This window comes from Colobus angolensis, unplaced genomic scaffold (assembly GCF_000951035.1).
Source record: "Colobus angolensis palliatus isolate OR3802 unplaced genomic scaffold, Cang.pa_1.0 Scaffold28, whole genome shotgun sequence".
Taxonomy (NCBI): Eukaryota; Metazoa; Chordata; class Mammalia; order Primates; family Cercopithecidae; genus Colobus; species Colobus angolensis.
Genome location: NW_012116043.1, coordinates 5,897,669 through 5,925,326, shown reverse-complemented (window position 1 = coordinate 5,925,326; position 27,658 = coordinate 5,897,669). Strand labels below are relative to the sequence as shown.

Here is a 27,658-nt window from a genome sequence, read left to right as displayed (position 1 = left end):
CTGCCTCAGGCTCCCAAGTAGCTGGGGTTACAGGCATGCGCCACCACGCCTGGCTAATTTTTTGTATTTTTAGTAGAGATGGGGTTTCTTCATGTTGGTGAGGCTGGTCTTGAACTCCTGATCTCAGGTGATCTGCCTGCCTCGGTCTCCCAAAGTGCTGGGATTACAGGCGTGAGCCACCCCACCCAACCTAGAATTATTTTTATATTGTTGAATTTCAATAATCACCAGGGTAGTTTTTGGGGGGTGTCTATTATTGTGGATCAATTTTTCCCAGTGGGTCCCCTTACTGGGTTTCCATACAATCCACTTGCTTTTCTGTTTGTGGATTCAGTTCTTCTCTTACTTGGGGAAATTTCCTTATCATATCTCCTAATACTTTAAACACACACACACACACACACACACACATATTTTTTGAGACGGAGTCTTGCTCTGTCCCCCAGGCTGGAGCACACTGGTGTGGTCTCGGCTCACTGCAACCTCCGCCTCCCGGGTTCAAGCTATTCTCCTGTGTCAGTATCCAAGTAGCTGGGATTACAGGCGCCCGCCACCACACCTGGCTAACTTTTTTATTTTTTAGAGATAGGGTTTCACCATGTTAGCCAGGCTGGTTTCAAACTCCTGACCTCAAGTGATCCGCCCACCTTATCCTCACAAAGTGCTTGAATTACAGGCTTGAGCCACCATGCCCGGCCTAAATATAGATACATTTTTGAGACAGAGTCTTGCTATGTTGCCCAGGCTTGTCCTGAACTCCTGGGCTCAAACAGTCTCCTGCCTTGGCCTCCCAAATTGCTGGGATTACAGGTGTGAGCCACTGCACCCGGCCCTTTCCTTTATATTTTAAGAAACGTTTATAAGGCTGCTGTTTATGATTTATTTAGTAGTCTTGTCTGGTGTGGTTTGGTCTTCAATTTGTTTCCTTAATTCTTCAATATCCCTGTTAAACTTGTGTCATTTTACCATCTTCTCTTTGAACAGTTGTTTTATTCAAATAACTTGAGTTTTACATAACACAAAGCACTATTTTCCCTGGGTAACAGCTTCTCTTGGCCTGAATTCCTGTGTCTCTCTGGCTCTCGATGTTCCGTTCTTTCCCTTTCCCTCTTAGGGTGCAGAATGTATACACTTCTTCATCTCATTCTGGATGGCTCTACCTTAGACCTTGCCTTTGCTCACATAAACTGAGAGTTTCCCCCAACACCCTTCCTACCTTATCTGAGGCCTTTATCTTTAACCCCTCTACAGCTAAAAGGTAAGCACTACAACTGACACATTTCTGTAGCCAGAGGCTTCTGGATAGAGTTAAGGTTGGGATAGCTGAGGCTACAATAGACTGTTGGCGATCTCTTTCCTGAGATTTTTTCTTCAGTGTTCTGTGCACATCACTCACTCTACCTGAACATAGGTAATCCCATTCCCACAGGAGAACATCCTCAGCCTTGGGGCACATATCCCCAGTGGGCTGTTTCCACAGTGCTCCTACTGCTTCTGCTACCTTCCCTTCCTAGAAACGGGAACCCAGCCTCTCCTGTGATTGGAGGTGGTTATGTGATACAATCACAGAAATGTGAGCTTTCTTCCTCAAATTAGAAGACAGAGCCATGTGAGAAGCCCCTTGCGTTTCCCTGCTTTGTCCTCCCCCTGCTTCCTTCCAGAAAGCTCTGCGATGCTTCAGGTACAATAGCCAACCGGGGATGAGACAGACAAGAACTACACACCTAGTAGGGCATCAAGCAGGAAGGAAGAGCCAGCTCCGTGCAGACGTTCCTGGGGGGGGTACCCAGCCCAGACTGCCTACTGCGGACTTATCATCACTTGGGAAAAATACCCACAGTGCCTTGTGCCTGTCAGCCGCAGTTTGTTGGCTAGACTAGCTACAGAAAATGACCACTGGCAGTTTTTCCCACTGTTGGTAAAATCCTGCGGTGGTGCAAAGGGGCATCAAGCCTCAGAAACTTTTCCTTTACTTTTCCCAGGCTGTCTACTCACCTCTTCAGTCTAATTTTTTTTTTTTGAGACGGAGTCTCACTCTGTCGCCCAGGCTGGAGTGCAGTGGCCGGATCTCAGCTCACTGCAAGCTCCGCCTCCCGGGTTTACGCCATTCTCCTGCCTCAACCTCCCGAGTAGCTAGGACTATAGGCGCCCGCCACCTCGCCCGGCTAGTTTTTTGTATTTTTTTTAGTAGAGACGGGGTTTCACCGTGTTAGCCAGGATGGTCTCGATCTCCTGACCTCGTGATCCGCCCGTCTCGGCCTCCCAAAGCGCTGGGATTACAGGCTTGAGCCACCGCGCCCGGCCTCTTCAGTCTAATTTTTTCCAAACTAGACTGGGCACAGGGATGGGGAGAATTCGAGTAAAAATTTTTAGGATTTTGCTGTTCACCATCCTTTCCACTTAACACTGGGGACAAAGTGTCAGAGTCAAACCACAATTTTGTTTCCTTTCTTGGTTGTCAGTTTACTTTTCATTTTTTGAGACAGAGTCTCACTCTGTCGCCCAGGCTGGAGTCCAGTGGTGTAATCTCAGCTCACTGCAACCTCTGCCTCCCGGGTTCAAGTGATTTTCCTGCCTTAGTCTCCCGAGTAGCCAGAACTACAGGCGTGCACCACCATGCCCGGCTCATTTTTGTGTTGTTTTATTAGAGATGGGGCTTCACCATGTTTCTCAGCTGGTCTCAAACTCCCGACCTCAGGTGATCTGTCTGCCTCAGCCTCCGAAAGGGCTGGGATTACAGGCGTGAGCCTCCGCGTCCAGACTTGAGTGCCAATTTAAAAGTTTACAGCATGAAGTTGACTGGCTTTGTTGGCTTCTGCTGGACACACATTTTAATACAGAAAAACTGTGTTCATAGCATTGGGTACTGCAGGGAGAGAGAGTCTGTGATCCAGCTTCAATCAGCCCTAGTTGGCCAGAAGTCCCTGAGCCCAGATTAAAATTATGATGGCTGATAACCACCATTTTTCCAAACTAATACACAATAAGCTAAAAACAGCTTTTCCTTTCTAAGCATTCATGTCTGGGAATTGAGGCTCATTTATTAAATGGCAGGTGACTTCATGATCAATTTAGATGCTAACCTCAATTTTTTTGTATAACACATCTGCTGTAACCTCTGTCAGGAAAAACTGTTCATGAAAAACAGGTATTGAGTCATTTAATCCCTGTCCGGTTTCCATAAGCAAACTGTAACCTCATTCTACAAATAGCCAGGGGGAGAATCAGCTCTGTTCCCATAGTGACAGCTCACTGTATTTGCTATCTTTACAAGGTGGAATACATGTGAGGTTTGGAAATGATAAATCAGACATATCAAAAGTGACTACCTAAAGTGACTATTTCTACAGAAGAACTAACATTATTTTTAGAATTCCCTATGAAAAGAAAATAGAGGCTAGACTATACCTGTGGTCCCAGCTACTGGGGAGTCTGAGGCTGAAGGATCCCTTGAGCCCAGGAGATTGAGGCTGCAGTGAGCTACGATAGCACCACTGTTCTCCAGCCCAGGTGACAAAATAAGACTCTGTTTCTTAAAAAATGAAACGAATGCTCTGTATGGTTTCCATTAATCTTAAACCATATGACGTTGCCTAAATTTACACTGTATGCTTCTATCAGCCACGCAGAGAGCAAATGTCCCACTAAGTTGGTGATCAGGCTTTTGGCAACCACAACTCTGCAACAAAAGCTATTGCGATGGTTAATACTGAGTGTCAACTCGATTGGATTGAGGATGCAAAGTACTGATCCTGGGCATGTCTGTGAGGGTGTTGCTAAAGGAGATTTAACATTTGAGTCAGTGGGCTGAGAAAGGCAGTCCCACCCTTAATCTAGGTGGGTACAATCTAATCGGCTGCCAGCTTAACCAGAATAAAAAGCAGTCAGATGGCCGGAAGCAGTGGCTCATGCCTGTAATCCCAGCACTTTGGGAGGCTGAGGCAGGCGGATTGCCTGAGCTCAGGAGTTCGAGATCACCCTGGGCAACATGATGAAACCCTAGTCTCTACTAAAATACAAAAAATTAACTAGGCCTGGTGGCATGTGCCTGTAGTCCCAGCTACTAGGGAGGCTAAGGCATGAGAATCGCTTGAGCCCAGGGGGCAGAGGTTGCAGTGAGCCAAGATTGAGCCACTGCTCTCCAGCTTGGACTACAGAGTGAGACTCCATCTTAAAAAAAAAAAGAAAGCTGGCAGAAGAACGTGAAAAGACTAGACTGACTTAGCCTCCCAGACTACATTTTTCTCCCATGCTGGAGCTTCTTACCCTAGAACTCCGGACTTCAAGTTCTTCAGCTTTGGGCTTCCTTGGTCCTCAGCTTGCAGATAGCCTCTGGTGGGACCTTGTGATTGTGTGAGTTAATAGCCCTTAATCAACTCTCCTTTATGTATATCTATCCTATTAGTTCTGTCCCTCTGGAGAACCCTGACTAATACAGCTATGAAACTGGAGGTAAAGGGAATCATCTAAAAAAGTGGAAAGAGCAGTCACAAAGCCTGTCTTCTTCTGTAAAACAGAAACTGGGCCCTAGCTAAAAACAAGTTACTCACCAAACACCCATGCATTCATTCAAACCTACAGGTCGTACTATACGATTCCTACTTTCTCACAGTCTGTGGGAGAAGCAGGAGAAGCAGAAGCACACGATGCTGACCACAATGCTGGGTTCTAAGGGTCAGGGCACTGCAGAGCCCACACCTAACCACAGAGGGGCAGCAGCTTGCTCTGCTTAAGATCAGAAGCGATGACCTTCAAGATGGGCCTTTAACAACGAGGACACGCTCATCAAGTGGGAAAGGAGACAAGAAAAGATGCAAAAGCGGCCAGGCGCGGTGGCTCAAGCCTGTAATCCCAGCACTTTGGGAGGCCAAGACGGGCGGATCACGAGGTCAGGTGATCGAGACCATCCTGGCTAACACGGTGAAACCCCGTCTCTACTAAAAATACAACAAATTAGCCGGGTGTGGTGGCGGGTGCCTGTAGTCCCAGCTACTCGGGAGGCTGAGGCAGGAGAATGGTGTAAACCCGGAAGGCAGAGCTTGCAGTGAGCCGAGATCCGGCCACTGCACTCCAGGCTGGGCGACAGAGCGAGACTCCGTCTCAAAAAAAAAAAGAAAAGATGCAAAAGCAGACCTGTGAATGGCAAGATTCTGGGATGCACTGGGTTTTCTAAGCAAAACAAACATTTGAGGCAGAAAAAAAAAAGTACCAATAGGGTTCAGAGTCCATTTTTAGAGCACTGTTTGACCCCACCTACCCCATTTCTAGCTCACAGCTTTTTAAAATCTTCAACAACAATAATCATGAAGTAAGCAGAGAAAAGTTTTATTCTCACAATAGAACAGCAGCTGGACAAACAGGCTTTCAAGTTAGGCAGACATGATTTCGAATCTCGGCTCCTCCACTGCCTATCTGTGTGTCCTTGGTAAGTTAGTTCACTTTTTTTTCTTTTGTTTTTTTTGGAGATGGAGTCTCACTCTGTCGCCCAGGCTGGATTCAAGCAATTATCGGCCTCAATATCCCGAGTAGCTGGGATTACAGGTGCCTGCCACCATGTCTGGTTAAATTTTTGTATTTTTAGTAGAGATGGGGTTTCACCATCTTGGCCAGGCTGGTCTCGACTCCTGACCTCATGATCCACCCGCCTCAGCCTCCCACAATGCTGAGATTACAGGCGTGAGCCACCACGCCCAGCCGTTAGTTCACTTTTGAGCCTGTTTCCTGTCTAAAAATAATCCTACTATCTCTGAGGTAGGTTGTGATGATTCCATGAAATAATGGTAAAGCAATCAGCTCAGTTCAACAAATTATGATGCTTCCAAATAAAGGAATCAGGAAACAACCTAGGTGGTGGGTCAGTATCTACCTTTCCCAAGTCAATCTAGTCTCTGCTGTCTCGATTTTAGAATGAAAAAGCAAATTTTTCTGTAGTACTACAACTAAAATTATTTTTTTTAAATAGCATTTCTGCCCAATACTGTAGCTCTGGAATACATTTCTAACACAGCTGATCAATACTTTGACTTAACTATAGAAAGCAACTAAGTGAAATTTTATAGAATTCTTGGAGATGATACAATAAGAGAGTAACAGAGCCCAATGAATTAATCGATCTTCATTAAACTAAGGTTGCTTCTAAGTTACTTTAAACGGGTGGCTCACTCCACTCTTTTGAAATATATATACCATGGAAAGAATGATCTGTAATCTTTCTTGGTAATCAATATTTTTCACAATCTCTATCATGAAAGCCTATCACATTTTAGTTCACACACAATTTCTCCTTCTGAGTTACATATAGGAAACTACCACTGGCATAAGAATCCATCCCATTCTTTAAAAGGAAGCCACTTGTTGGCCATTCCTGTAGGCATTATTTTCTAACACTCTGCAAAGCACCTGATTTTTACATTTTTTAGTCACAAAACCTTTTCAGTAGGAAGCTAATTGAAATCTCTACTGCAAAAGAGAACAGGGCTGCTAGGATAGAGAGGAGCCCAAGACAGGCAAAGAAACTCTGGGAAATTCTAACCAAGGAAGCATGATGTCTCCTGAATTCCTTCTGGTTCTGAGTGACAGAGACAAGAACTGTAATCATCAGTCCAGTCAAGGGCCACAGCATAAGATAAGAGGATGATCTCTGTGCGTTCCTCCTACTTATGGAACCCACTCTCTCTACCAGAGATGTTCAATGAAACGATACGAGATGGCAATAGACTCAGCACTTAGCCAACATCCTTCTCCTTCCAAGTCCCCGTGGACACACTGATGCTGGAGATGCCAAATGCTGTAGGTGCTTTAGCTTGTGCCAGGAAAAAAGAACCCCTGCTGGTTAATGGGCTTCCATTCTTCATGAACTCCAGTTTCTCACAAACTCACCAAAGGAGAGTGCAGTGACCCTAGTTAAGTTAACATACTGATTCTTTCCTTGGCCCCCACTTGACACTAGTCGCCAAATGATGCTGAACGAATTACTATCATCTTTGTGCTTCCGTTTCCCCTTTTACAAATGGGGATAATAATAGTGCTATCGCTTAGAATTGTGGCAGGGACTGCGATGATACCTAGCACTTATTTGTGCCTGCCACATAGCAAGAGCCCAAAACTGTTAGCTACTATCACCAACAGCATCATCATCATCTTGGAGTCTGGAGAGACGTGGCATTTCCTTCACAAAATAAGAAAATTGTGGAGAGCAGCAATGAAGATTTTAAAGTCTAAAATTAACTCTCCAAAAAGTGCTTTCACCACGAATTGCACCATGTTAATGGGTACTCAGTACAATTACCCCAAACTAATCCTAATCCCAAGTAAGAATTAATGTTTGGAACATATAATGGGGAAAAAAAAACTTTCCCCTTGGAGTATAAAGCAACAATGAATGACTACACAGCAAAAGTCTCCTAAAAATGTAATTTTAAGCTGCTGCTCCGAAGTCAGATGTGACTTACAATTCAGCACTTTGATTCAACTGTTAGAGAAGAATAAAAGGCAGAATACAGCTTCCTTTAAAATCAGTTTTGTTGCCATGTTTAATCAACTTCTCTATAAGAAACCTCTGAAATTTAAATATAGAAGCAAATAGGTTGTGGTTTGCTTACAGTTCATGCCAGTTGTAACATATATTCTATATTTACCAATGCACAAAAGTGCACATGTATGCACAGTTCCATTAGAAAAGGCTTAAGCATGCTTTTTAATTTAAACAAAAGCAGAGTTCTATTTAAAATCAGCTGCCAACACTCACACCAAATCTATATTCTTGGAATCTGTTTCTTCAAAATCAATTTTGATGAAAGTGAAAAAAAATCTTAAGGGAAAAATAATTTCATAATCCAAGTAGTAGTAGGGAGAAGATACTGTCCCCTTCCATTTAAATGTTGAGCTACAAGATTGTCTAATAAAGATCGTATTTTCTACTTGCTTGCACGTTCCAGTGTTTTGTGTGTTTTTTAAAGGACCTCTCAAATCTCTCCTACCCTAAATCCTACAGCAGCACGTTTGAAAACAAGGAGACACATAGCACAGGGAACTTGGAATTCCGCTTGGAATGACCCCACCACACTGAGCAGACCTCCGAGCAGCCTCTGAGCATGCTGCCAACAGCAGCAGCACCCAGCACGGCAGAGCTGGAACCCCTCGCCAAAGGACACTGACCTTTTGATGACTTGTGACTTCGTCCCTGCTTCTCCCCAGCTCCTCAGCAAGTTTAACGTTCTCTTCTTGCAATGCTGAAAGCTGCTGGGACTTCTGAGCTGCTGCCTGCTTTAGGGTTTCTCTGCAAGGACAGTGAGTGCAGGGTTACCATAGAAACAAGACAGGCAAGGAAACTGTGGGAGACAACCAGCTTCACAGCACTGAAGAAAATATATCTGGGTCACGTGCCTGATAGGATCTATAATAACAGCAGACAGTATTATCTACATGCAGAAGGGGCTAAATGGCCACAACCTCCCAAAAGGAGGACAGCCACCCACAATTATTACATTTTTCAGAACCTAATAAACCCTATGGCCACCCTCCCACCACCCACTTACCCCATAAGAAAGGAGTTTTGCTATAAAATAAATGACAAATGAGACAGTCAGTACAGCCCTCCTATCTTTAGGAATATTTCCGTTAGATGATTTTACTAAAACCCACTTCGTTGATAAAGTATTTAATTTGCTGCCAAGGCACTCTGTTCTAACTGCACAGATCTTTAATTTATTTTTTTCTGGAAGAAATACAAATCCAATGGTCCCATTTACCAGTGTATCTGTCAGAGTCAAGTGCTGATGTAAATCTGAGTATATTTTTAGGACAACTAGAGGCGGAATGCCCAAAGGAAATACAGTTTCCTAATTACATAACAGGTGTTTTATTTTGATAGTAGTCTTTCCATAACGCTAATTTATAATTGAAAGAAGCAAATAAAAATATAATACAGACTACTAACTTATACCATGAATATCAGCATAAAAAAAATGAACAGGATAGGTATATTTATTAAACATCTTCTTGTTCTTAAAATAATCCAAAACATAGATCCTAAACATTATCCTTTATACATGAATATGCACAATATTTGATCACTAAATCTTAGTTTTATGTTATAGAGGGTTTTGATGGAATTTTGAATTTTAAGTACATCTGTGTTGGTTAAACTCCGTTTAGCAAGCTGTCATACATGGCTGAATTCTCAATCAAGTCATCTGGGTATGAATCCATCTGTTGATGCATGAACGCATCTATTTTTAACTTCAATTGTCTAATGGGTGGCAGTTCTCGGCACATTCGATTTTCTCAATTTTTAATTCTCCATCCACCTATAATATGCACACTAGGATGACCTCAGGAAGTCTCAGGGAAATAAATCCACACAAAAATTCTCTTAGCACACTAACTTAGGCTTTTTACAGAGATGTTTATTTAGCAATTGAAGATAAACTGAGAAGGAATTTTAGCCTCAGCTAGTCACTCATGAAAGAGACTCATATATACCAACCTCTATATATATGTATATATGTATGTACATACACATACACACATATCACAACGAAAGTTCATCTGTCCAAAGTCCATCAATCTTTGACAAATCAGATTTCCTTATGGTAAAATTACCATAAGCCAAACATATTTCCCAGGTGATTACTGCCTTCATGAGTGGCTACATGGTGTCTGCATGTGTGTGGCCTGTCAAAGTGCTACGCTTATACTCCTGTTCCTTCTCTCTCAAGCCTACAGGAAAGAAAATTAAAACAATGCATCAAGGAAGTAATCTAAAAGTGGCCAAAGTGTCCTAAAGAATTGACCTATAAAAACAAAACTGTTGGGTTTTTTTTTTTGTTATTGTTGTTTCGAGATAGAGTCTTGCTCTGTCACCAGGCTGGAGTGCAGTGGCGCGATCTTAGCTCACTGCAAGCTCCGCCTCCGGGGTTCATGCCATTCTCCTGCCTCAGCCTTCTGAGTAACTGGGACTACAGGCGTGTGCCACCGCACCCAGTTAATTTTTGTATTTTTAGTAGAGACAGGGTTTCATCATGTTGGCCAGGATGGTCTGGATCTCTTGACCTCATGATCCACCCACCTCAGCCTCCCAAAGTGCTGGGATTACAAGTGTGAGCCACCACGCCCAGCCAAAATTATTGTTTTAAAATTTACAAAATGCTTCCATTTTCTCATTTAATCCTCAAAGCCCAAGGAGGCTAATGTTATTTATGTTTTATTGAGAAGACTGAAGCTCCAGGAAGTAAACAGATTTGCCCCAAATCATAAAGCCAGTACGCAGTAAAACCACAAGAACAGGAGCTGCAGTTGGCAGATGACTTCAGTCGTGATTCAGACCTAGAGCACTTCGTTTTTTCTTTAGTGGGTAGCGGGTGAATCCATTTCATAGAGGAAAGAGGCTCCGATAACCCAAATTCTGGAAATACTCAAGGAATGATTCTCAAAATAGCTACAAAAATATTTCTACTGGTTTTTAAAGAAGCTACTTTTCTTTCTATATGACAAGATATCTTGATGCAGAAAAGACTAGGTTTAAAACTAAAGACGAACATTGTTAATATTGACATGCAAACATTTTACTTATGAATCCATCATAAATCTATTATCATGCTAAATGTATTGTACATTTACTACTGTGCCAGGTGAGTAAAGACAACAATTAGATTGCTTATACCCTTTTTTCCCTAAGATCCAAAATTATACACAAGAAACTGTTTCACTGTTGATTTACAACTGAAAATAGGAGCTGGCTAACCGAAATCAAGCAAGAGCTTTCCTAAAAGCAGTCTTGTAAGTGGCACACAGGAAAAGAACATTGTTACAAGTGCTGGTTTCCAGGGGCAAGGGCGATATTCTAGAGGGAGTGGTTCCTATTAGAACCCCTGTGGTGGTTGAGCATAGTGGCTCAAGCCTGTAATCCCAGCACTTTGGGAGGCTGAGGCAGGCGGATCACTTGGGGCCAGGAGTTCGAGACCAGCCTGGCCAACATGGCAAAACCCCATCTCTACTAAAAATACAAAAATTAGCTGGGCGTGGTGCATGGCTGTGATCCCAGCTACTTGGGAGGCTGAAGTGGCATGATGAATTGAATCCGGGAGGTGGAGGCTGCAGTGAGCTGAGACTGCTGCCACTGTACTCTAGCTTGGGCAACAGAGTGAGACCCTGTCTCAAAAAAAGAAAAAAAAAAGAAACCCTGTGTCTATATTGGTCCCCTTTTTCTCCAGGAACCACAGTCCTATTAGGTGAAGAGAAACACCAAAAAAGCTCCAGAGGACACGCAAAACCCCACACACATTAAACCACGGAAGAAGTAAGTGGCTGCTCATTCTCCAGCTTTGAGCTTTGAGGAATAAGACTAAGGAGGAGTAAAGTGACTGCTTTGTTTTGAGAAGCACCGTGCCCATTACACAGTCCTCTTATAGCAGAAGGCCCTGGAGATCTGACCAGGGGGCCACTGGTCATCAGGGGCAGGGGTTTTTTCAACCTACTCCCCATACCTCCTGCGCTGGCTTCCATGGAATGCTACCAGCGTTCCTCCTTCCCGTTAACAGTCCCAGGCATATTGTGCCAAGTCACTAACAGGAAGATGTGATTCCCTCAGGTCTGCTGGGGCAGAAAAAAGGTAGAAAATCCAAAGCAGCTCAGGCTCTTTCTGCCCTGGGATTTGGTTCCTCCCCACCCGAATATGTTCAGGGATCAGAGGTCTGGGGAGTGCAGCACCAGGAACAGCTCAGCACAGGCTAGGGTTAGCATGACAGCAGCTGGAGCCACGATCTCAGCTAAGCTTTTATTAGCCAATGGAGTAATTCGAAGGAGGAGGTCACAAAAACAACTTATGTCGCCTGGCCAGGCGCGGTGGCTCATGCCTGTAATCCCAGCACTTTGGGAGGCTGAGGAGGGCGGATCACCTGAGGTTGGTAGTTCAAGACCAGCCCGATCAACATGGAGAAACCCCGTCTCTACTAAAAATACAAAATTAGCTGGGCACGGTGGTGTGTGCCTGTAATTCCAGCTACGGAGGCAGGAGAATCACTTGAACCCAGGAGGCGGAGGTTACAGTGAGCCAAGATCATGCCACTGCACTCCATTCAAAAAAACAAAAACACTACCACCAAAAAACTATTTGTCTTCATAAGGGTGAAATCAACGCCACACTGAGGGCAGGTGACATGACAGGATTCAGTGAGGACTCTGAACATTAAAGGGTGATCTCACTGGAATACTAGTAATGACCACAACAAAAGACTCCTAAGAGCCAGGCGCAGTGGCTCCCACCTGTAATCCCAGCACTTTGGGAGGTCAAGGTGGGCAGATCATTTGAGGCTAGAAGTTCAAGACCAGCCTGGCCAACATGGTGAAACCCCATCTCTACTAAAAATACAAAAAAATGGCCAAGCGCGGTAGATCACGGCTGTAATTTCAGTACTTTGGGAGGCTGAGGCGGGCAGATTACAAGGTCAGACGTTCCAGTACAGCCTGGCCAATATGATGAAACCGTTTCTACTAAAAATATGAAAAGTAGATGGGCGTGGTGGCAGGCACCTGTAATCCCAGCTACTCGGGAGGCTGAGGCACGAGAATCGCTTGAACCCGGGAGGCAGAAGTTGCAGTGAGCCGAGATTGCACTACTGCACTCTAGACTGGGCTAAAGGGTGAGACTCCATCTCAAAAAAAAAAAAAGTACAAAAAAATTAGCTGGGCATGGTGGCGCACGCCTGTAATCCCAGCTACTTGGGAGGCTGAGGCACGAAAATTGCTTGAACCCAGGAGGCAGACATCATGGTGAGCAGAGATCACACCACTACACTCCAATCTGGGGAGCAGAGTGAGACTGTCTGAGAAGCAAACAAACAAACAAATAAAAACAACAAAGGACTCGTAAGTAGTACTGCAGGAAAGTGGAATTTTATCTAAACCCCATGAACCCTCTTGGCCAGGTCCACTTGGCCCTGCCCCTCCATCACCTAGTAGGACCCAGGGAGCTCGACGGTGGGATTATGGCAGCGGAGGCTGGAGAGGGAGTCTCCCATGGCAGTTCACACACTCCCTCACCAGCTGCCCATGGGACACATCGCAGGAATTCAACCTGATGCCCCAAAGCCCTCCAGGTTTGCAAAATGACTCGTGTCACCAAGAAAAGAAATCCTAAGCTGTACCTGCACCCTGCTTCCTGAATGAACAGAACTGTCACATTACAACAAATGACTTTGTTTTTCCTGTCACGGTGACCCATCTTCTATTTGTGTCATTTGATGTTGGCAGGCCAAGGAAATTGAAGCCTCCCCTGATGACCATAATCATAATTGTAAATGTATAAATCTGCATAAGTGAAATAGCTGGAACTGTTTAAACATAATCCCATCATCTAGAGACCCGCCATTTAAACTAGGACCGAGGAAGAAAATCGCTGACATCACAAGCTGTACATCTCGCAGGAGCAGCTCAGATCAGATTCTTCCCAGGAAAATTTTAAAATTCTCAGAAGAACCACACATATGCTAGCTTAATCCAAGCTCAATCAACAAATAGTATTGAGGATGGTGACTTAAAACAGCAGTTTGGAACTGATGCTTTTGTTTTTGTTTGAATCTCATCTATGTATTAGGATTGGAAATAAAAGACACAAACCCTTGAAGGGCAGGGACCATATATACTCACCTTCTCATCCTTCCTACCTTAACTGTACCTACCATGAAAGAAAAAGACACACTCAAATGTTCACCAGGTGAATTCGCTTTAGGGTTTTAGGTTAATACGGTTGATATAGTGTAGTTAACAGAAGACCAAAGGAAATCTACACTGTAACCATCCTTTAAAATGTCAGAAAATGCCCATCTCTAATAACTACACTAGCCAAACTTGAAAGGCAAGAACTGAGTTAGCATCAACAAAGGAAGTATGAACAGTCTGTCTGCCTGAAACCATGTAACAAACTGATGTGTAAATCTTAATTTTAGTCTTCCAAAATGCTGGTCATTTCATTTGCATGCCAGATGGTTTGATTACTCTTTTTTTTTTTTTTTTTTTTACTATAAAAAGAATTTTGAGGGACTTGCTAATAAAGGGTCTGACATTTCCAAATGTTAAGATTGGCTGGCCAGGTGCAGTTGCTCATGCCTGTAATCCCAGCACTTTGGGAGGCTGAGGTGGGAGGATCACTTGAGGTCAGAAGTTCAAGACCAAATGTTAACATTCTGCTTGTACTTTCAAGGCTTTCAAGTCACTTTTTTTTTGAGACAGGATCTCACTCTGTCACCCAGGCTGGAGTGCAGTGGCACGATTACGGCTCACTGCAGCCTCAACCTGCCGGGCTCAAGTGATCCTCCCACCTCAGCCTCCCGAGTAATTGGCAAATAGGCATGCACCACCATATCCAACTAATTTTTATATTTTTTTGTAGAAACAGGGTTTCGCTGTGTTGTCCAGGCTGGTCTCAAACTCCTGGGCTCAAGTGATCCACCCACCTCAGCCTCCCAGTGTTGGGATAACAGGCACGTGCCACCACACCCAGCCCAAAATCACATCTGAATCCCCAGCTTAACTTATCAGCCAGTACACATTTCACTCTGATCCTTTAACTCAGCTGGGGTTCTGACTTAACAGCAGTTACTGATGTTACTTCTAGGGTATGCAACAGAGTTGGCATACGTTTATGTGCTTCTCAAATATTTTTTAAATAATTAGCATTGTGTTTTCACGTTTTCAATTTAAAATAAATTCCATATTTTTTCTCAAAGGAGAGAAACTTACATTTCTTTCCTAAATTCTTCCATTTTTTGATTCTCCACAGTCAGGAGTTCTTTTGATTTGTTCAGCTCTTCCACATTTTTCAAGTTGTTTTCTTTAAGTGTGTCCAACTTAAAGACCAAGAGAAAAAAGCTTGATGAAATTATTTCATTTTCCAATGACATGAATGAACAAATTATTGACGAAAGTGTGTACTGAAAAGACAGATGAAATTAGTCACTTGCAAAAAAAAAAAAAAAGTCACCTGGGTGAAGAGATTACAAATGACAAGTCTATTACAAACTACAAACCTCCTCCTTACATTTAGTCTGACATATCCTGTACACCTGGCCAAAATATCAAACTAAATTGCTACACAGAAGCAAAGTTTTCTTTCATCTTGTGTACAATTCTCAGCACTTATCACGGAACTCGCTATTCAAATACGATTCATTAAAAACAAGAAATAAAATGCAAAGCAATGACATCAGCAAGTATTATTCTTTGTAATGAAAAGAAACCCCTTTCTTTCCCCAAAGATTAGTGATTTAGGATATGATATTGTTCAGTGTGAGTACCAGATTTACATAGTCCTCATGACAAAAATTATTTATTTGAATCAAAATTATTTGTAGATTGGAAAAAAATTTAGTTACCCATCTGAACTTGAACCTGAAGAGGAAAAAGTCACGTCGTGGGACTGAAGAGCACTTACACCCATTTGGCTCCATCATTGGCCCACGGGGATGCAGCCAGCGGAGGGCCTGGCCCTTGGTGGAAAGCCAGAGCTGTCACTGGGATGAGTGGGGATGTGACTGATCATAGGCTGTGGCAGGTGGCTGGAGCTCTAGGTGTGGAGCTCTAGGTGTGGAGCCACCACCAAGGATGGCAGCTAATGTGGGCCTCCATTCCTCAAGGTGGCTCCTGGGGCCATGCTGGCTTTCTGGGCCTTGAGAAGTTGTCTCCTACAGGCAGAAGAGGGAGCTATCTCCTTTTGCCATGCCCCATGCCACCAGTCAGGAGTCCTAGAAAGTGTCTTGCTAGTTTTACAACTACCATCTTCCTTTTAACACCTAACATTCCAGATTAACAAAACAAGAAAAATAAAATATCACAATGTGTCTGAAAACATGGTTCATCCAACCCTGAATTCTGGCTGTAACAAAGACACCAAGGGATCTGTCACAGTACAACACAGTTCCCCCTGGTTCCACTGCTGCAGGCTAGACACATTCCCTAAAATCCTCTCACTTACTTTAGCTTCTAATTTTGATTAACAGCTATGATTTTTTAATGCTTTTATATTTTTAGCTTAAGTCATCTTCTCTTAGGATTGTCAGTTCTATAAATGTGCTTCCTTCTACGTGAAGTGTTGTTATTTACCATATCATTACCTCCAAATGTTCATCTCCTTTGAGAAGTTGATCCTTGACCTCCACAATGAGAAGACCTAGTCTTGACACTGGCTCCTCAGTTTGGCCACCGCCTCCCCCTTGATTTCCTTCCTTAATGTCTTACCTGCCTATTACTTTTAAAAGCATCTGGGCCGGGCGTGGTGGCTCCCACCTGTAATCCCAGCACTTTGGGAGGCCAAGGCGGGCAAAGATCATGAGGTGGAGTTCAAGAACAGCCTGGCCAACATGGCAAAATCCTGTCTCTACTTAAAATACAAAAATTAGCCAGGCATGGTAGCGGGCACCTGTAATCCCAGCTACTCAGGAGGCTGAGGCAGAAGAATCACTTGAACCCGGGAGGCGGAGGTTGCAGTGAGCCGAGATCATGCCTTTGCACTCCAGCCTGGGCAACAAGAGCAAGACTCCGTCTCAAAACAACAATAATGACAACAAAACAAAAAACAAGCAACAACAACGAAAAAAGCATCTGAAGTTGCACAGGACTTCACATAACCATTTTGGTCAGTCGGCTTAGGATTTAGATAACAGCCTTCCAAACAAAGGGTTGGTATGAGCTGGGAGGGTGGGAGCAGGGAAATCCAAAGAGGAGGAGAAATGCTACTTGTGGACAGAATCAAAATATCTTGACGCCACATATTTGTCCCTGCTCCAAAAGTGACTCATTCAAGATGACACATAAGGAAATCAGTACTGAAATGGGCCAAGAAAAGGCCTACATCAGACTCAGGGCTGAGGAACACAACTTAGTGGCTCCAAGTTGGGAAAGGGAAGAGAAAAAACGATGTGTGTGATGTAAGATAAAGGACACAAAAGCTAGAGCAGGCCATCAGTACCTCCTCTCACTAGCACTATCACTAAATAGTCATCTGAGAAAGCCACACTATTAGGGTTTTTTCCTCAATTTGTAAAGTTGATCCTAATAAGTAATGAAGTGATGCACTTTATTTAAGATTATCATGACTCTGGAATGCATTTCAAACCTGTGTAAGGTCACACTTCAAAAACATAAGCAATCCTGAGTTAGTGATCAAACATTCCATGAAGTTGGTAAGCTGTTCTTTGTATAAAAAGCTATTTAAATCTGATTACTTCATTCTGTAGTTTTGCATTTGTTTGCTTGGTGTCCTCCAAGGAGGCCAGAGTCTCAGTCTTCTCTTTGGTCATCTGTTCCATTATCTGCATGGCATCTTCCGCTGTTTGAGCAGCCTAAATACAAGGAAACACTGTGAGAAATGAGGACACCCCTCGCCAACACCGTTAGGTGAGGATCGGGCTGTGCTGTTCAGGCAGCACTCAGTGTCTGTGTGGGTAAGGGAGGCACACAGAGAGGGTGAATCAGTCACCAATCCAGTGCTGAAACAGACAGACCAGGACAGGAAAGGTCTTTACTCTAAAGTAGAATATGCAGACTCTTTCCTGCCATTTTTGAATGTCAATTGTTATGCAATTTGCATGTTTTCAGAACCTCTAAACATACATCTTCCAATGAAAGTTCCAAATGACACTGGCAAGCATGCTCCCTTCATTCTGACTTAAGTTTGAGAGACTGTTTGGAGGTAACAATGAATAACATCCTAACATAACTGAATTTCTTGGAATCATATTTTTTATTATAAGTTTAAAATACTATCCTTGCTATTTCAAATCTGGGGCTCTTAAAGTCACTCAAATTTAGGCTGAGAATTTTTCAAATAAATATAAAAATTATTTGGGCACTTCTAACATGAGGCTCAAGTATTTAATGAGAAGTATTTAATGCAAGTTGTGGGTAATGAATAAAAACACGGCTGTGAATAAAAAGATGCATATGGAGACAAATTCTTAGCTGCTATCAAAATTAATTATAAAAAGTGAGATATAGGCCGGGCGCAGTGGCACACGCCTGTAATCCCAGCACTTTGGGAGGCCGAGACGGGCAGATCACGAGGTCAAGAGATTGAGACCATCCTGACCAACATGGTGAAATCCTGTCTCTACTAAAAATACAAAAAACTAGCTGGCCGTGGTGGCGGGTGCCTGTAATCCCAGCTACTCGGGAGGCTGAGGCAGGAGAATGGCAAGAACCCGGGAGGCGGAGGTTGCAGTGAGCCAAGATTGCACCACTGCACTCCAGCTTGGCAACACAGCCAGACTCCGTCTCAAAAAAAAAAAAAGTTAGATATAAAAATAAGTGAAAATATAGCTAGGGGTGGTGGCATGTGCCTATAGTCCTAGCTACTCAGGGAGCTGAGACAGGAGGATTGCATTGCTTGAGCCCAGGAGGTTGAGAGCAGTCGGGGCAACACAGCAAGATTCCCACCTCTAAAAAAATAAATAAATAAACAGGTCACACACAGTGGCTCATGCCTGTAGTCCTAGCACTTTGGGAGGCTGTCACAGGTGGATCACAAGGTCAGGAGTTTGAGCCAGCCTGGCCAATATGGTGAAACCCAGTCCCTAGTAAAAATACAAAGCTTGGCCAGGTGTGGCAGCATGAACCCGTAGTCCCAGCTACTCAAGAGGGTGAGGCAGGAGAATCGCGTGAACCCAGGAGGCAGAGGTTGCAGTGAGCCAAGGTCACACCACTGTACTCTATACTCCAGCCGGGGTGACAGAGCGAGATTCTCTTTTTTTTTTTTTTTTTTTTTGAGACGAGTCTCACTCTGTCACCAGGCTGGAGTACAGTGGTGCAATCTCAGCTCACTGCAACCTCCGCCTTCCTGGTTCGAGTGATTCTCCCGCCTCAGCCTTCTGAGCAGCTGGAACTACAGGCCCACACCACCACACCCTGCTAATTTTTGTATTTTTAGTAGAGACGGGGTTTCACCACGTTGGCCAGGACGGTCTTCATCTCCTGATCTCGTGATCCACCTGCGACAGCCTCCCAAACTGCTGCGATTACAGGCGTGAGCCACTGCGCCCAGCGAGACTCTGTCTTTAAAAATATAAATAAATAAATAAACAAATAAATTTCTTTCAGGTACTTGTTTATAATTTATTGGTCTAATAAAGTTTATGAAAATTCTGCAATTTTCCCTATCCAATTATCAGCCATGAAGATTTTAATGGAATCTTCCAACTCCAAATAGATAGACACAATGAAAGAGTTAAAAGCCAAACAGAAGACCCTATATTTCAATATGCGCCAATTTATTGCTTTTTTTTTTCTTGAGACAGATTTTTTTCACTCTTGCTGCCCAGGCTGGAGTGCAATGGCGTAACCTCGGCTCACTGCAACCTCCATCTCCTGGATTCAAGTGATTGTACTGCCGCAGCCTCCTGAGTAGCTGGGATTATAAGTACACGCCACTACGCCTGGCGAATTTTTGTATTTTTAGTAAAGACGGGGTTTCACCATGTTGGTTAGCCTGGTCTTGACCTCCTGACCTCAGATGATCCACCCGCCTCAGCCTCCGTGAGCCACCACGCCCGGCTGCTTTTTTTTTTGAAGATGGGGTCTTGCTCTGTCACCCAGACTGGAGTGCAATGGCATGATCTCGGTTTCCTGCAACTTCTGCCTCCTGGGCTCAAGCAATTCTCCCATCTCAGCCTCCTGAGTAGCTGGGACTACAGGCATGTGTCACCACGCCCAGCTAATTTTTGCATTTTTTGTAGAGACAGGGTTTTGCCATGTTGTCCAGGCTAGTCTCAAACTCCTGGACAGAAGCCATCTGTCCACCTCAGCCTCCCAAAGTGCTGGGATTACAGGCCTGAGCCACTGCGCCTGGCCTTATTTCACTATTGCTCTTAAGCCTTTAAGAAACCACAGTTAGCTTTTTCACAAAGTTTCTCCTTAAATTAAAAAATAAATCCTTTTTATTCACAGTTTGCAATTTTTTTCAAATGGGGAGAGACTACTACAGTGAGATACTTAGTAAAGAATCCCCCCTTTCAGACTATAACGAACAGCTTGAGACATGTAAGCAACTGACTTAATGAGGTGGATTTCCATAAGCAGAAATGAAGAAAGATGACCTACACCACTTGAGTTAGTGCACAGTGTTAGTAAACAGTCTGGGTGCTCAATACTTGACCCTCTCACTTTACCGTAAATGACTGAAGAGTCTCGAGCTCTCTAATTTTAAGAGTAAGCTTGTTCTTGTCTTTCCTCAAAGTACGGTTTTCATTTTGAGATTCTAGGAGATTGGCTGAAATATGGCTGTTGGTTTTGGCCAACTGGCTGATCTCTTTCTGAAGGATGAAGTAGTTTTCTGCCAGCGTTTCCTTCTCCTTCAGGAGTTCATCCTTTTGCAGCATCATTTCAGTCTTCTCAGCCAGGAGGTTCTGGCTGTCTTGCATCACCTGGGCTTTTTCGGCCAGGGTCACCTCATGGTTCAGCTGAAGGTCATCCAGAATCTTGGTGAGGCAGCTATGCAGTTCCTGCAGTTCTGCCTTGGATTTGGACAAGGCAGCAAAATCACTTTTCAGAGTCTTTATATGGGCAGCAAGTTGAGCTGCTTCTGCAGTCAACAGTTCCTTCTCCTCAATTATCTCTGCCACTTCTTGCTCCGATTTGGTCTTCTCTTGAAGTAGCACAAACTTCTCGGACTGCAGCTCCTCGATACACACTCTTAACTCCTCCACCTCCTGCTCCAGGAGCACCATCCTCCCGTGAAGTTGATTGTTTTCGTACAAGGATGCCTCTTTCTCCTTTGCTCTGGCTTCCTGTTCCAGGATTAAGGACTGTTGCATTTCCTGGATCTCCTCGCTTAATTTCTGACACTCTTCTTGCAGGTTCAAGCTATCTCTCAGCAAAATGTTCTTCTCGGAACAACACGTGTTAAGTTCAGCATCCAAACTCTCCTTTGCTTGCAATATGTGAGTGTGTTCTTTTTCCAGATTCTTTTTGGCATTTTGAGCCTCTTTCAGCATCAAAGAGAGGTCGCACTTGCTGGCCACTAGTTCTTGGTTTTCCTTTTTTCTCTCTTGAAGCTCCTTCTTCAGAGCGTCAATATTACCGAGGAGTTTCATATTCTCTTGCACAATTATCCTTCTGTTTGCAGACTGTTGATCACATTGCCTTTTGAGGTCTCCTATGGCTTTGATGGAATTCTCTCTCTCTGCAAGTAAAACTCCATTTTGGGTTTCCAGTGCAGATTTTTCTTTCAAGAGACTATCCTGATGCTTTTTAAGTTTAGTCATTTTCTGAGAAGCCATCTCCTTCTCGGAAGTCAGGTAAGTGATCTTCTCATTCAGGCTCATCTCAGTATGGGCAGTCTCTTCTGAGCATTTGTGGAGTTTTTCAGTGATGATTCTATTTTCACTTAAAAGTTCCTCTTTCTCAGCCAAGAGCCTTCTCTCGGAGGCAGCCAAGGTTTCTTTCTCATGCAGAAGCTGGATGCACTCAGAGTCTGTGACTGCCCGCCTGGCCTTAATTTCCTCCAAGAGCTTCGTGAGGCTTGTGTTTGTGGCCTGGAGTTGCACGGTCTCCAGCTCTGCCTTCCTCAGGGCCTCGCTGGCATCATCCAGCTGTGCGCGGAGCCCACTGGCTTCTGAGCGGAGCAGCTGTTTGACCTGGAGAGCGGCCTGGAGGCTGGCATTCAGCTTTTCCTGATCGTGCAGCAGCATGTCCGTCTCTAACTGCAGATCTCTGTTGTTCTGAAGAGCATTATCTCGTTCTACCTTTAAGGCTATGCACGTGTTATCGAGATTGGACAGTTTCTCTAAAGCTGACTTTTTCTCAGCTGTGAGATCTTCAATCTCCTGTACCAAAGCTTTCTGATCTTTGACTAGCTCTTCATAAGAGCTCTGCAGCTTCTGAATGATGTCATCCTTATCTTTGGCCAAGATGAAGTTTTCGGTAATAAGTTTCTTGATCTGGTCCGCCAGGTGATCTCTTTCTTCCTGGTCCTTCTCAGTCTTAGCAATCAAAGTATCTTTGCTGAGCTGGAGCTCTTTGATGAGCGTCTGCATGCTCACCTTGGAAGCTTGCAAAGAGTCATTCTCCACATTTATCTTCAAGAGTTCTTCCTGCGCAACATTGATTTCTTTAAGCAATTTCTCTCTCTCAACAGCCAAAGCTTCTTTATTGAGCTGTTCCTGCTCATAATGCTTTTCAGCATCTTGCTTTTCTTCTAAGAATTTCTTCTTTTCTAAATTAAGAGTTTCATTCACTGACCACAGTTTCTGCTGGTCTCCCTGAAGTAAAGCTATTTTGGCCTCCAATTCTACAAGCTTGGATAAAAGTGAACCGTTTTCTAACTTTAAATCATTTCCCTCCTGCGAAAGAAGCTGCTTCTCTGATTTCAGACCCCTCAGCTCTTCTGACATTAGTTCAATTTCTTTTTTGGCTGATGTTAACAAATAAGTTAGCGACTACAGAAACAAAAGATGGAAAGAATGGAAACAAAAATGAAATCAAGCAGACAAATGCAAGCCCAAATAACTTAATGTAACCTAAATGATAAAACCTTTACAATCTCTACAATAAACTTTATAGAAACTATCTGAATAACAAGGGAAAGAAACTAAACAGAGCCCATAAAAAGATAAGTCAAAAGTAGCTTTGCAAAGTGCTTCTGTATCTGTTAGCTTATTTTATCTTTGAAACAATTTGTGAAATTATTCCCAGTAGCTACCTAGAAGATAAAAATAGCAGCTTGATTTTAATAACAGGGCAAAAGATTCTTTCCTGCCATTCCAATTACCGCATTATTTTGAATGCAGAAAGGATTCACAGAAGAATTTTTAAAAATACAATTCAAAGAAGTACAAAAAGTCAGTACATTTTAATAAAAAAAAAAAGGAAGGGGCATAACAAGGGAAAATAAACTATTGCCTTCCAAACTCACCGCAGGACCTTACTTAAGGACAGCCACTGGGCTGAGAGTGATTTAGTCCTGATATCACATATAACTTAAAAACTACAGCCTAATTTCTAGGCTTTGGTGACAAAAATGAATAGATTTTTTTTAAATTTACTGAATTATAATTTGACCACAGTGTCTATACCAGCGCTGTCCAGAACTTTCTGCAATGATATAAATTTTTTTTTTTTTGAGACTGAGTCTCGCTCTATTGCCCAGGCTGGAGTGCAGTGGTGCAATCTCGGCTCACTGCAACCTCCGCCTCTGGGTTCAAGCCATTCTCATGCCACAGCCTCTCAAGTAGCTGGGATTACAGGGCTCTGCCACCACGCCCGGCTAATTTTTGTAATTTTACTAGAGACAGGGTTTCACCATGTTGGCCAGGCTGGTCTCAAACTCCCGACCCCAAGTGATCCACCCACCTAGGCCTCCCAAAGTGCTGGGATTACAGGCATGAGCCACCATGCCCGGCTGATATAAATGTTCTTATTTGCACTCCCATCATGGTAACCTTACGACTCCTGAGCACCTGAAATGTGGTGAGTGCAACTGAGGAGCTAAATTTTTAATTAAAATGTAACAAATTTAAATTTATTTATTTATTTTTTGGAGAGAGTCTGACTCTGTGGCCCAGGCTGGAAGGAAGTGGTGCAATCTCAGCTCACTGCAACCTCTGCCTCCCAAGCGATCCTCTTTTAAGCATATACAAAAATAGAGAAAATAATGTAGACTGCATATATTTCCATATTAAGCTTTTATTTATTTTTTGAGACAGAGTCTCACTCTGTCACCTAGGCCAGAGTGCAGTGGCACCATCTCAGCTCACTGCAGCCTCCGCCTCCCAGGCTCAAGGGAATCTCCTGTCTCAGCCTCCTGAGTAGCTAGGACTACAGGTGCGTGCCACCACGCCTGATTAATTTTTTGTATTTTTAGTAGAGACAGGGTCTCATGATGTTGCCCACGGTGGTCTCTAACTCCTGAGCCCAGGCAATCCGCTCACTTTGGCCTCCCAAAGTGCTAGGATTACAGGTGTGAGCCACCAGAACTGGCTACAAATTTAAACTTGAATGGCCTCACATGGCTGGTGGCTACTGTATTAGGCAGCACAGCTATAGCCCACTGGCTCTTAAAAGTAGGGAATAAGGAGGCTTCATGGGCTCCATGGACCTTGTTGAGTGCACACATAAACTTTCCTGAAAAAATATCTGTAGATTTCATTAGATTTTTCCAAAGAGTCTGGGACTGATTAAGATCCACTGAAACCAGATACCAGACAACTTTGCAGGGGAACAGTCCTGGCATTTTAACTCAGTGACCCTTGCACAAAACCAACCAACAAAATTAGTGAGACTGGCCAGGAATAACGGCTCACACCTGCAATCCCAGCACCTTGGGACGCTGAGGCAGGTGGATCGCTTGCGTCCAGGGGTTCGACACCAGCCTGAGCAACACAGCGAGACTGTCTCTACAAAAAAAATTAAAAATTAGCCAGGTGTAGTGGCACGTGCCTTTAGTCTCAGCCACTTGGGAAGCTGAGACAGGGGGATCACTTGAGCCCGAGAGGCTGAGGTTGCAGTGAGCCATGATTGTGCCAGTGCACTCAGCCTGGGTGACAAAGTGAGACCTTGTCTCAAAAAACAAACGAAAACCGAGGAGACCTTACACTAGCTTCTACAATGCTGTGGTTTGCTCAGGCTGCAACATTTTAAAGGAAATACAAAAAAAAAAAAACTGAAGTCTGCACAGATAAAGGAAACCACAAAGACAAAAGATCTGGGAATTGTATCTAGTGTTAAATGGCTCATAAAACTGGAGGTACTTCACAGAAAGAAGAGAAATCCTCAACTATCAGCACGTAGAAGAGGGAGAATATGGGCCTCCCAGATGACATGCACGGTGCACACACACCATGTCACATCCCCTTAGTTAGCAAGAGGCTTTTCATGAGATTGGTTTCAAGTCCTATATATGCTCTTTTATCATTTCTTTCTACTAAACTCCCATAACACGTTAAAAATAAATAAAGATGAATATTTACTTTCCTTTGAGCAATAAAAGGTTAAATAGTGGGAAGGTTGAACTTCGTGAAGTTACCAGAGTCACAAAATATACTGGTCAGGCCAGGCACGGAGGCTCACACCTGTAATCCCAACACTTTAAGAGACCAAGATGGGAGGATTGCTTGAGCCCAGGAGTTCAAGACCAGCCTGGGCAACATAGCAAGACCCCATTCTCTATAAAAAAAGAAAAAGAAAAAAATATATATTGGGCACAGATACAATCCTGAAACCACAAAATGAAATCCAGCATATCAAGTTCTGTTCTATCTACTAACAGGGTGTTTCCTCCTTGCCCCTGAATCCAGCTTCCTCGTCAATAAGCTCACGTCAATAACACCTTCCTGGAGACACATAAAAGCCCTCTGTGGAGTTCTCAATTCTAACTCTTCCTGGAAGAGCTCTGTTCCTCCAACCAGGCTCTCTCTAGTCCTGATTCCTTGCTTGCTTGCTTCATGTGACCTCTGCCTCTTGCTTTACTGCAATGTCTCTCCTAACCCTAGTGCAAGGCGGCAAAAAGCATGGCCAATATTAGAGGAACAAGCAGGCAAGCAGCGCTCAGGCAATGTAAGAACCTTTGTGATGGCTGGGAAACAAGCAGCACGGGGGTGACAGCTACACACTCCATTCCAGGAAAGACCGGCAGCCATCGCCATCCCTGAGAAGGAATGGCAGCTGGCACAAAACACTTGAAGCCATAGGAAACGTAATGTACCACCCACGCACTCAGAAGGGTAACGTTTGTAGAGGCCATCGTAACTTGTCCCACTGGATGCTGCTTTCTAAGCACCCTTCCTGCCTTGACACAGAGCTCAGGTAAGCTACAGCATAAGGAAACTCTCTCGCGTCACTTACTTTGGCTTTGTCGGCTTGCTTTCTCAGCTCCTCCAGCTCCTGCAGCAAGCCACTGTTCTCCTCCCGTGCGCCCTTCAGCTTGTCCTCTGTGTCCAGCAGCGTCTTCCGGAGGTTCTGTAGGATTTCTTCATGCTTGGTTTTTGTCTCAGAAGTGGCTTTCTCATACCCGGCTTTCAGCTCCTGACACTGGTTGTGGCTCGTTTCCATCTTCTTTTCCTGCAGAGACCCCGAGTGAGGGAATCAGTCATCTGCCCATGTGTGTACTATCCCTTGCCTTCCTTTCCAGCCAACAGACCCACTGAGTCTCTCCTTACCAGGTCCGACAATTTCCTCTCCAATTCTTTCTTTTCTTCCTCATGCTTTTTAGCTGCTTCTTGCTGGCTCTGTTCAGCTTTGAGAGTCATGTCCTCGATACTTTTTTGCAGAAAACTTGCATTTTCATTAGCCTTTGTAAGTTTTAGCTGTAATTCTTCTACACATCTAGAAAAAGTTTCAACATAAGGTGTCAGATTTTTCATAAGAATGTTTTAAATTTAAGAGTTATATTAACATACACTACTAATAACACCTGTAGTAATTATTTTTAAAAGTTATGTGTAATTAATAACATCTGAACTAGGCAAGAAATTTTAAAATGCTTTGTCTAATCATTTTACCAATTATGACAGTTACAAATACATTATTTACAGTAACAACTACTATAATTGTGAAGGTTTACTATTTTATGTCAATAATTTAAAAAGGAAAAATGAGTGAAAAATAAATTTATTAAAGGAAATGAGGCCAGGTGCGGTGGCTTATACCTATAATCCCAGTAACCTGGGAGGCCAAGATGAGATCACTTAAGTTCAGGAGTTCGAGACCTGCCTGGTCAACATTGTGAAACCCCGTCTCTACTAAAAATACAAAAATGAGCCGGGTGTGGTGACGCATGCCTGTAATCCCAGTTACTCAGGAGGGTGAGGCAGCAAAACTGCTTGAGTCCAGTAGAAAGACGTTGCAGTGAGCCAAGATCACGTCACTGCAGTCCAGGCTGGGCAACAAAGCAAGACTCCGTTTCAACTGAAAATAAATAAAGGAGGTCAGGTGCAGTGGCTCACGCCTGTAATCCCAGTACTTTGGGAGGCCGAGGCGGGTGCATCATGAGGTCAGAAGATCGAGACCATCCTGGCTCACATGGTGAAACCCCATCTCTACCAACAACAAATTAGCCAGGCATGGTGGCGGGCACCTGTAGTCCCAGCTACTCGGGAGGCTGAGGCAGGCGAATGGCATGAACCTGGGAAGTGGAGCTTGCAGTGAGCTGAAATCACGCCACTGCACTCCAGCCTGGCCGACAGAGTGAGACTCTGTCTCAAAAAATAAATAAATAAAATAAAATAAAATAAAAAAGGAAATGAGTATTTTAAAATTTTAGCAGACTAGATTGCCAAAAATTCATTCTAGTGCTTCTGGAGGGCAGAAGATACAAAAATGACAATAACTCGAAGTTCTATTTTAAAGAGACCATGTGGTTGAACAAAAACATGTATATAAAACATGAGGGGCCGGCACGTTGGCTCATGCCTATAATCCCTGCACTTTGGGAGGCCGAGGTGGGCGGATCGCCTGAGGTCGGGAGTTCAAGACCAGCCTGACCAACACGGAGAAACCCTGTCTCTACTAAAAATACAAAATTAGCAGGGCATGGTGGTGCGTGCCTATAATCCCAGCTACTCAGGAGGCTGAGGTAGGAGAATCGCTTGAACCTGGGAGGCGGAGGCTGTGGTGAGCCAAGATTGCGCCACTGCACTCCAGCCTAGGCAACAAGAGTGAAACTCCATCTCCAAAA

The 27,658-nt window shown here is 43.8% G+C and overlaps 1 protein-coding gene across 1 annotated transcript in view; it reads right to left on the bottom strand.

Moving 5' to 3' along the window:
• Positions 1 to 27,658, bottom strand: part of CLIP1 (CAP-GLY domain containing linker protein 1) — a 135,216-nt gene that overhangs the window by 37,195 nt on the left and 70,363 nt on the right. Inside the window, exons 15-19 of the mRNA XM_011948489.1 lie at positions 26,142 to 26,307; positions 25,828 to 26,043; positions 17,220 to 17,336; positions 14,740 to 14,846; positions 8,158 to 8,278 (exon numbers count right to left, since the gene is read on the bottom strand). Of these exons, the coding sequence (XP_011803879.1) occupies positions 8,158 to 8,278; positions 14,740 to 14,846; positions 17,220 to 17,336; positions 25,828 to 26,043; positions 26,142 to 26,307 (727 nt within the window). The remainder of the gene's footprint in view (positions 1 to 8,157; positions 8,279 to 14,739; positions 14,847 to 17,219; positions 17,337 to 25,827; positions 26,044 to 26,141; positions 26,308 to 27,658) is intronic.